The sequence below is a fragment of the Odontomachus brunneus genome, unplaced genomic scaffold (genome assembly GCF_010583005.1).
Source record: "Odontomachus brunneus isolate Ranch 3 - 2012 unplaced genomic scaffold, Obru_v1 Obru_scaffold_066, whole genome shotgun sequence".
Lineage (NCBI taxonomy): Eukaryota > Metazoa > Arthropoda > Insecta > Hymenoptera > Formicidae > Odontomachus > Odontomachus brunneus.
Window position 1 is genome coordinate 1654228 of NW_022639516.1, and position 11053 is coordinate 1665280.

General features: G+C 35.5%; 2 protein-coding genes across 2 annotated transcripts; one reads left to right on the forward strand and one right to left on the reverse strand.

Annotated features, from left to right (window-relative positions):
* The first annotated feature begins 46 nt into the window (after window positions 1-46).
* Window positions 47-5263, forward strand: LOC116846645 (exportin-2). Its single transcript, XM_032820755.1, has 16 exons — window positions 47-245; window positions 355-500; window positions 667-1005; window positions 1079-1186; window positions 1357-1449; window positions 1538-1705; window positions 1848-1977; window positions 2064-2227; window positions 2339-2528; window positions 2653-2851; window positions 2923-3183; window positions 3288-3379; window positions 3512-3815; window positions 3910-4077; window positions 4157-4467; window positions 4755-5263. The coding sequence occupies exons 1-16, from the start codon at window positions 161-163 to the stop codon at window positions 4898-4900; spliced, it is 2904 nt and encodes a 967-aa protein (XP_032676646.1). The 5' UTR covers window positions 47-160; the 3' UTR covers window positions 4901-5263.
* Window positions 5260-7518, reverse strand: LOC116846569. Its single transcript, XM_032820552.1, has 2 exons — window positions 5907-7518; window positions 5260-5830 (listed from the first exon to the last, which is right to left on the reverse strand). The coding sequence occupies exon 1, from the start codon at window positions 7516-7518 to the stop codon at window positions 6817-6819; it is 702 nt and encodes a 233-aa protein (XP_032676443.1). The 3' UTR covers window positions 5260-5830; window positions 5907-6816.
* Between the last annotated feature and the right edge of the window lie 3535 nt (window positions 7519-11053).

Genomic DNA, 11053 nt, shown 5'->3' on the forward strand with positions numbered 1-11053 from the left:
GTGCGTTAACCAATGGCAAACGTCGGACAGAATTTAATTTGTGGAACTAAAAGCCGGTTGTGTAGTATATGGCGTTGATTTACGACTTACCTTTATCGTGTTGTGTTGTATATTCCGAAGAACGAGTAAAACAGTAAAGGAGTGCTTTTTAATCATTGGAATGGAGCTCACAGAAGACAATTTAGTGACATTGAGTGAATACCTAAAGCACACCCTCAGCGCTGATGTGAATATTAGACGTCCAGGTTGATATAACCTATAAAGCCGTTATTTTCTGAATGCAATTTTACAAAATATGTAGTCTTATTATATATTTTACATATTTATAGCATTATTATCTGATTTATATTTCAGCCGAAAAATTCTTGGAATCGGTGGAGGTTAATCGAAACTATGCCTTATTGCTACTCCATTTAGTAGATAAGTCCGAAATTAATATAACCATTAGGATCGCTGGTGCTGTTGCGTTTAAGAATTATGTAAAGCGTAATTGGAAAGTGGTAGGTTTTTTTTATTTATCTCAGTATGATTTTACTGTTTTACTTTTACTTTTCATTTTACTATTTGGCTTATAAGAAATTTTTTATTTTTAAGGAATTGTACATATACATCAGTAATATATACTATAAAATTCTTTATCTTTGCATAAATCTATTTGCATTTTAGGAAGAAGATTCAATTGATCGCATACATACTCAAGATAGAGACGCGATTAAGCAACTTATCATTAATTTGATGTTGCATTCTCCAGATTCGATACAAAAACAGTTATCAGATGCTGTATCTATTATTGGAAAATATGACTTTCCTAATAAGTGGCCTGAATTGATCGATCAAATGGTAGAAAAGTTTAATACTGGTGATTTTCATGTAATTAATGGAGTTTTGCACACCGCACATTCCTTATTTAAGAGGTATAGGTATGAATTTAAAAGCGAGAGTCTCTGGAGAGAAATCAAATTTGTATTGAATCAGTTTGCGAAGCCTTTGACAGATTTGTTTTTAGTAAGTGTTAATTATTTTTTATGCATAAAACAGTTTTTAAAAAGCCACACATTCTAAACAAAATATTTTACAGGCTACAATGAATTTAACACAAGTACATGCTAATAATGCAGAAGCATTAACAGTTATATATAATTCTTTAGTTATTTTATGCAAAGTATTTTATTCTCTTAATTTCCAAGTAAGTATTTATATATTCTATGTATATAACTGTGTATTTACAAGGTGCTTTGTTATTGACATAGTTCATTTTAGGATTCAATATTGTATTGAAATTTCCTGAATAACTAAACACCTTATGTATACAATATTGAGAATATTTGTATATTAAGAATTTTATATTATCTGCAGGATTTACCAGAATTTTTTGAAGACAACATGGATTCATGGATGAGAAATTTTCATACTTTATTAAATGTTGACGTTCCTTCCTTGCGGACTACGGTAAATTTATATATAGATGTTATTTTATAATTGTTATTACATTAAAAAAAATATATGTATAACGTGGAAGACAATTTTTAATCTAAAGGGTGAAGAAGAAGCAGGTGTAATAGAGCAGTTAAAGTCGCAAGTATGCGACAATGTTGGCCTGTATGCTCAAAAGTACGATGAGGAATTCCAGCCATATTTACCCGAATTTGTTACAGCAGTTTGGAATTTGCTTACATCCACAGGACAACAACCCAAATACGACTCTGTAAGTAAACTTTTTTTTATTACTAATAAAGTAACGTAAATATACAAATATGATGACAAATAAAGTACTCATTGCATATGTCAGTAATGTATTTGTTATTAAATAATGTATGATAAAATATGCAAATTTATTATTTTTGCAGTTAGTTTCAAATGCGTTGCAATTCTTGGCTACAGTTGCCGATCGGGCACAATATAGGCATTTATTCGAAGATCCAACAACTCTCAGTAGTATCTGTGAAAAAGTTATTATTCCCAACATGGAATTTAGAGGTAATTATATTAATATAAACATAGATAGAGTAAATCTAAATGTAAACCTAATGTTAATATATATTAAAAATCTAATAATTTTATAGAATCGGATAACGAGTTGTTTGAGGATAATCCTGAAGAATATATTAGGCGAGATATCGAAGGCAGTGATATAGATACCAGAAGGCGTGCCGCGTGTGACTTAGTTAAAGTATTATCTAAATATTTCGAAGTAAAAATAATGGAGATTTTCGGAGCATACATACAGGTAAATATAAAGAAATTTGTTTCCATAATTTGTAACACTATGTAAAATTTACTCTTTATCTAATATTGTGCAAACGTTCTGATACATTTTGCGCATTGCGTATATCTTTAGATAATGCTGCAAAATTATGCTGAGAAACCGTCAGAAAATTGGCGCAATAAAGATGCTGCTATTTACCTCATTACAAGTAGTGCCAGTAAAGCACAGACACAGAAGCATGGAGTTACTCAAAGTAGTGAGCTTGTTCCGTTACCGCAATTTGCTGAACAACATATCGAACCAGAGCTAACAAAACCGAATGGTAATAAATACATACATACAATTGAAAATATAATTCAATTTAACTTGATATTTTTTTTATATGAATTATTGGAATAAGTAATAAGTTACAATATAATGACTACATATAATGATAACAATTTCAGTGAATGAATTTCCGGTGCTGAAAGCGGATGGAATAAAATTTATAATGACGTTTAGGTCGATATTGCCACGTGAAGTAGTAATAGGAAGTTTGCCACAGCTAATAAGACATCTAAGTGCCAACAGTATCGTTGTGCATAGTTACGCTGCTTGCGCGATTGAAAAAATACTGGCGATGAAGGGTCCTGATAATTTGTCTCTGTAAGAAATGAAAGCAATTATCTTGATTATTAGTTTATAGATAATTATTAAAATTTTTTGAAATTCTGTAGGGTCAAAGGAGCTGATCTATCACCTCTCGTAGCAGACTTATTGAAAGGACTTTTTGCATGCTTGAACACGTCCGGTTCCGAGGAAAATGAATATGTTATGAAGGCTATTATGAGGAGTTTTGGTATTTTGCAAGAAGTTGTGGTGCCATTTTTGGCTAATTTACTTCCAAAACTTACCGAGAAACTCGCCATCGTATCTAGAAATCCAAGTCGGCCAAATTTCAATCATTATCTTTTTGAAACCCTAAGCTTGTCCATCAAGTAAGCTATTACATTTAATTTAATAAAACAAGAGATACATAATGATTAGGATATTATCAAAAGACAGAATTAAATCTAGTGCTAAATAATGTGTTTTCTTTTAGAATTGTCTGCAAAACGAATCCTGAGGCAGTATCATCTTTTGAACAAGCATTGTTCCCTATTTTTCAAGGAATTTTACAACAGGATATACTGGGTGAGCTATTTCGTATTGCAAATGACCGCAAATAACTATTAATTAATACCTTGAACAATATTAAAAATAGTGATTGTTATTAGTTCACTTTATATGTACCTCAAAAACATATGTATGTATATTTTCTTTCAGAATTTATTCCTTATGTTTTCCAAATTCTTGCACTGCTTTTGGAGTTACGAACTACTCAAGATATATCGGAACCGTATATGGCTCTGTTCCCGTGTCTGTTATCACCAGTGTTATTTGAACGCCAAGCCAATATTCATCCCTTGAATCGTTTATTGCAAGCATTCGTCAGTCATGGTTCGCATCATATTGTAGCTCAAGATAAGACGAGTGGATTATTGGGAGTGTTCCAAAAATTAATAGCGTCGAAAGCGAATGATCATGAAGGATTTTTATTAATGCAGAGCATCATAGAATATTTCGCACCGTAAGAATACTTATAAATTTATTTATTTACTTATCTCTGCTTTATAGGTATCATAATGTATCTGTTTATTTTTTAATTTTCTTGAATATTGCAGGAATGCTTTGGAACCTTTTATGAAGCAGATTTTTGTACTTCTTTTTCAAAGACTTTCGTCTACGAAAACAACAAAGTTTATAAAAGGTTTAATAGTATTTTTTGCTTACTACATTATTAGATACGGATCATCGAGTTTAATCACGATTATCGATCAAATACAACCACAGTGAGTTATATGATATAATATAAATATGTTATATTTAGCATATATAGCGAAAAATTACAGCAAATTTTTTGTTTTGCAGAATGTTCGGAATGGTCGTAGAGCGTGTATTCATAACTGATATGCAGAAAATATCAGGTGTAATAGAGCGCAAAGTAGTGGCTGTGGGAATTTCAAATTTGTTGATCGATTGCCCCGCGATGCTCGAGGCTCCGTACAATTCGTACTATCCGCGTTTGTTAGCTGCGTTGGTGGAATTTTTCGAGCTTCCTCAAGATCAAAGCGTGTCACCAGAAGTTGATGTGTTTCCGGAAATTGATGATGCAGTTGGTTATCAAGTGGGTTATAGTCAACTCATTTGCGCGAGAAATCCTGCGAAGGATCCTTTACAAAGTATGTTGTTATTTTTTTCTTTTACGATATATTGCATTATTTTAAAATATACACAGATATAATTTTATGTTTATTTAATTTGTTTATATAAAGGATTTAATTCCGAAGAGAACGTTCGAGAATGAAAATTGATCCTAACGAAACAATGAAATTTTTTCCTTAAAATTGATTGATTTTTAGTTCCTGAATGTTCCCTTCTCGTATTAAATTGTATTAAATATCTATGTAAATTAATTTATAGGGAATATGTAATATTATGTTTACATAAAACATATATATGTTGATAGATATTGGTGATATACGTCTTCATTTAGCGCAAGGTCTTGGAAGATTATCGCCAGGACATTTGCCGGGGCTGTTAGGTCAGATTCCTGAACCGAATGCAAACCACTTAAGAAACTACCTACAAACGGCTGGTGTTACTGTTGCATAATACGAGCTAGATATCCGCGACAGATTGAAAATCCATTTGATAGCTCGTCAAATGAACAATATTGAACTGAATAAATTATAACTAAGGAGAAGAGCCCTGTTTTTCTACACAATTGTACAATTATTAAAACACATCATTCAACTGACTACTTGTAGTTTAAAATATCATAGAAAATGTTTGTCATTTTTATATCTTAACTTCGTTGATAACCATATATCATTATGGAAAAAACAAAGTACATAATGTAATTAATTGTATTTACTGTTTCGATATATGAGGAAGTTGTCGGGAATAGTTTAAAATTTAAATTATCCTCGATTATCTATATAAGAATGAACGTTTATTAAACACATACTTCGTATATTTCTTTGTTTAGTTTTTTATTTAACCAATATATTATATATTATTTATGTTACATACTTTATATCTAAAATAATATTGTTACGCGCGCCGCCCGATATACTTCTCGACCGCGAGTCAGCTGCCGATCAGTTGTTTGCTACGGCAACGAAGTGTCAACGAGGAGTTGAAGAGAGATTGCGCTTGCCGGCGGACGTGTCTCTGATTTCTCTCGGCTTCTTAAAACGCTCTCTTGTATATAGATAGAAATAGAGTTCTTGTTTGTTCCGCGAAACTCTGTTTTCATTTCCGCGTTCCGCGCGCGTAACATTTTGGTCCCTCAGGAAGAGTTGAGTCTGCTGTATCGAACGGTAACATCCGTCGGTTGAAGAGATATACTGTTTTTCGCAGTCTTGGCTCGATTCGCCGTTTTCGGTGCGCAAGGAGAAGCTTTGCGTTTCTGTTGACTGGTGGTTGCTGCGGTGGTGGTGGTGGTGGTATTGGCAGCTTCTCGAGCGAACTCAGGACATAGACCGTTTCGACCGTTAGACAATTTCAACAGAGCGTTGATGCAATTTCGACAGAACTTTCCTTGTAACAGAACGTTCGTCGTGAGCATCTCATGCACATTTTTGGACTTGACTTTTAACCATTCGCACGAACTCACCGATTTGTAATCATACCAGAAATCGATGTTCTTGATCATCATCTTGTCGGTTAGATTTTTCAGACCGTGAAAACCCATAAGCTTTATGCGCTGCAGAGTCTGTTTGCGTATTGCATCGATATTTTTATCAATTCCATAGCACAGAAATCGCATGATATTGAACTTTTGACAAGTTACACGGCTTGTGCAAAGCTCTCGTTCCACGGAATCGAGAGAACTCAATATTTCGCTGAGAATACGTTTCCGTTTGTCTGGATTCAACATTTCGTACGTCGCGACGATACATACCAGTTCGTGAAATGAACGAGGTTGCGTCGATCTTACAAAAGTGACGTCATCGTGTGTACGAACCGTCGCGGCCGTGGTAGATCTTTTGGCATTGTTTCTCTGAACAGTAGCTAGTTGTGGCAGATCAAGATCGAATCGTTCCATATCTACCAGTAGATTCTTCGCTTTCAACGGATCGTCCAACAACGCCAAGTCTTCGTTTCCACCGTTGTATATCGTAGTCGTGGTTGGTGCGTTAAAGCGTACAGTTCGTTTTTTCGCAAGGGCTAACACTGAACGCAACTCGTCTCGGAAGTAAATTATATCCTCCGGGTTTTTCTCCGATATCGCGCGCCACGATAAGCCGACAAGCTACGATAGTGGTGCAACCTGTACGATGCGACAACGATCTCATGGCACGGTGCGACAACGCGTACGGTGTAATCTCGTCGTACGGTACGATTATCGCCCGCGCCGGCGATAAAATTGAGATTGAACAAATTGTCGTTGGATCGCCACGTGGTTGGATAGTCTATCTATATTCCTTCCTTCATCTTGTTGACCACATCTCGAACGTTTGATCGAAGCCACTTTCATTTCCGCGTTCCGCGCGCGTAACATTTTGGCGCGTAACATTTTGGCCTTAGAAAGAGTTGAGTCTGCTGAATCGGAATGGTAACATCTGTCTGTAGAAAAGGCATACTGTTTCTCGCAATCTTCGCTCGTTTTGCCGTTTTCGGTGCGCGAGGAGAAGCCTTGCGTTTGCATTTCTGTTGACCGGTAGTTGCTGCGGTGCTATCGTCCGCGGTAACATCGGTAGCTTTTGCAGCAACGGTGATTGCTGCGATAGTGGTAATGGTGGTGGTGGTGGTGGTGGCAACTGCCCGAGCGAACTCGGGCGTTTGTTGCAGTCACTTTCGTCCAGAAAATTACGAAGGAAATTGGCTAGAGCCATATCGGTCATATTGATCGACACGTCGCACTGTATATCGTACATTCGAAGCAGCAACTGGTACGGATCGATCAGAATGTGCAGATCTTGGGCGTCTCGACGAATGGCTTCGGATAATTTTCTGATCTTTATTGGATTTTGCAATTGCTCCGCTTGGTGCGCTAAGAACGATGGCATGATTCGACCGTTTTCGTCCGTGCGACCGCTGTCCTCGTCATCGTCATTGTCGTTGTCGTTACCACTGCTTCGGTATTTATCGTCCTGATAGTCATCGTTAACGGTATCCAAGAGTCCAGATAGATACGCCAGTTGCAAACGACCCAATTCGCGCAATGTCGGTTTGTCGGTTCGATTCGCGTTGTAACAACGTGTCGTTGAATATGTAAAAATCATCGTTGTACTCGCACATATCCAGGCTGTAATGTTCGAGAATGAGAAATTCGCCCAAGCGAAAAGATTCGAACGAGACGCCTTGAGCGAAGCATTGAGTAGCGGACTGATACGAGACGCTCGGTGTGGCGTTTTCTGGCCAAATTCCACGGAGGTGTCGTCCCTACTGAAAAATTTCTGTTGAGATAACAATAGAATTCCCAATTCAATTCTCAGTTGAATTCTCAATTGAATTCTCAAATGCGGTTTCCGCAAAATTTCGCATGTAAGATCTCAATTGAGATATTTGTATCGGATGAAAATAATTTATTGAAAATATAATGAACTTTTGCTGGAATGTTTTTGAAAAACATTCACAATTTTGACCCAATTTCATTAAAATTTCATAATTTCATTAATATTTTGATAATATTTCATTAAAAATGTAGAAAAATTCAGTGAAAAATCATTATTAATTAAAATAGATTGAGAAAAGTATAATGAAATATTATTTTGTCTAAATAATAAAAAAAAACTGTCATTTTATATTTTGTGTTTCATTTATTCGTGAGATTCGCGCGGGATTCGATCCCGTGTCACACGGCACCCCCATCTTTAGATGACTATGTGCTGTTCAATGCCTAAACCTCAAACGATCGTACGGGAACTAGTAATGCCAATGTGCTGTAATGATATCGTGGTGGATTGTATTTACAATATACTCTTACAGCATTCAAAAATGTAATGATATATTTGTCGGTAAATGTTTCAAAAGACATAACAACAATCACAATGCGATTAATATTGATACAATGTTGTATAACTAATTAAATTTAAACATACAAAGTGCTCGCAAAAGAGAGAGAAAGAAGGAATATTCTCTCTCTTTTGTAAGCATGTTGTATGTTAAAGTTTGATTAGTTATACTACATTGTATCAATATTAATCGCATTGTGATTGTTGTTACGTCCTTTGAAACATTTATCGGTAAATATGTCATTATATTTTTAAACGCTATAAGAGTATATTGTAAATATAATCCACTATGATATTGTTAGAGCGCATTGCCATCACCAGTTCCCGTACGATCGTTGAGGTTAGGCATTGAACAGCGCATAGTCATTTAAAGATGGGGTGCTGTCTGACACGGGATCGAATCTCACGAATAAATGAAACAACATATAAGATATGAAATGACAACTTTTTTTATTATTTAGACAAAATAATACTTCATTATACTTTTCTCAATCTATTTTAATTAATAATGATTTTTTATTGAATTTTTCTACATTTTTAATGAAATATTATCAAAATATTAATGAAATTATAATGAAATTTTAATGAAATTGGATCGAAATTGTGAATGCTTTTCAAAAGCGAAAGTTCATTATATTTTCAATAAATTATTTCCATCAGATACAAATATTTTAAATGAAATCTTACATGCGAATTTTTGCGGAAACCACATTTGAGAATTCAATTGAGAATTCAACTGAGAATTGAATTGGGAATTCTATTGTTATCTCAACAGAAATTTTTTAGTAGGGGTGATTCACGTCGTGCAACGTCTTGAATCGATGCATTATCCATACGCAAAACTTGAGTCGCGTAATGACATCCGCGTCACAGCGCACCGAGATGTGATCGTTCGCGGTGAATATGATCTTGGCCAGATTCGTCAGGTATTGCAGCTGTTGCTCGTGAAACATGCGACCCTTGAGTTGCGTGCGTGAAACCAGCAGTTTGAACAATTCGGAATTCAAACGTTCCGGTTTGTTGCACACATGAAAGACCATCATGCTCATCAGATCGGTGTTGACTTCATCTATCCTGACGTAAAGTGGTGTTATTGATCGTACCGGTGAGCGTTGATAAGAACAATTGCCGCAACACCTCGGATACGAATTCGCTCTTGCCGCTGTCACTGATTCCCTGCAGTAACAGAGCGCTCTTCAAAAATTGTCCGGGGAATCGTATCGCCATAATGTACTTGATGAAAAATAAATGGAACCTTTCTAGATGAAAAATTTTATTTTTTCCCTCGGGAGAGAACATTTTGTTTTAGATACCGATGCCTCGAATCATGGCATCGAGGCGATGCTTTCTCAATTTCAGGGAAAAGAGGAGAAAGTGATTGCCTATTACAGTCGAGTATTCAGCAAGACCGAACGGAACTATTGTGTTACTTGGCGAGAATTGCTGGCTGTCGTAGATTCTGTAAAATTTTTCCATCATTATTTCTATGGACGAAAGTTCTTCGTGAGGACGGACCATGTCTCTCTCCGATGGTTGATGTTCTTTCGAGATCTTGAGGGACAATTGGCAAGGTGGTTGGAACGCCTGCACGTATGATTTGAACAATATGATTTCGATGTCCATCATCGAAGCGAAAAAGCCTACGGCAATGCAGACGGGTTATCTAGGCGTCCATGTTTGCAAGAATTTTGTCGCTATTGCGCGAAAGTAGAGGAAAATGAAAAATCTTCCAAAGAAAAGGCCCTCGGACGAATTATCCTTGTGGAAGAAAATCTTCAAGAGTGGCGTTCAGCACAACTTCAGGATCCGATTATTTCGCAGATAATTCAAGCCAAGGAGGCCGGAAGACGTCCAGAATGGCAGGAGATTGCTTCTGGAGAGACTTCTTTGAAGATTTACTGTACTCATTGGGAAATATTGATATTGGACAACAGTGTCCTTTATAAGAAGTGGATTTCACCTAATTTATGCAAAAACATTTTGCAGGTCGTAGTTCCTCAACAGAAAATATAGGAAATTCTGAGGGAGGTTCACGATACGCCTGCAGGAGGACATTTCGGGGTAAATAAGACTGTCCAGAAAATTAGGAAGCGTTTTTATTGGGTCACACACAAAATTGTTTAATTAAGGATCATTCTCATTAAAGATTGACAATATTTATGTCAAGTATTTTTTTATTAAAACGTTAACAAAGAATTGTACTAATTTGATAAGATGGACATAAAATGAGATGTCAGTTTATCAGGTAATGATACTTAAGTATATTTTTGCTTTAAAAATATTCGTTACTTGTTAAGGCTCATGGCCCCTCGTATTGTCTATCCCCTTGTGCACAACCTTGCTTTAATTCTTAAGCCGTAAGAAATTGACCAACCACAGTTGATTATTTTTAAAATAATCGACTGTAGTTGGTCAATTTATTACGGCTTAAAGGTTAAAGCAAGGTTGTGGATAAGGAGTATCTCTTTTTAACGACGTCAGAAGCGAGAAAATGCATGCTAAAAATTCTTGCGAAATACATTGAAATAAAAATATATATTCATAAAGTAACACTTGCAATCGATTAAACAAATTTGTAAGATATTCTGTATATACTCCCCTTTTGCTCTAACAATCAATAATTTATTGTAAATTAATCTGAATAGAAATAGGTTAAGAAGATGAATTGTATGTCACGTTAATTTACGACAAATTATTGATTGTTGATTATTGATTTGTAGAGCAAAAGAAGAATGCACGGGAATATCTTAGAAATTTGTTTAATCGATTGCAAGTGTTACTTTATGGATATATATTTTTATTT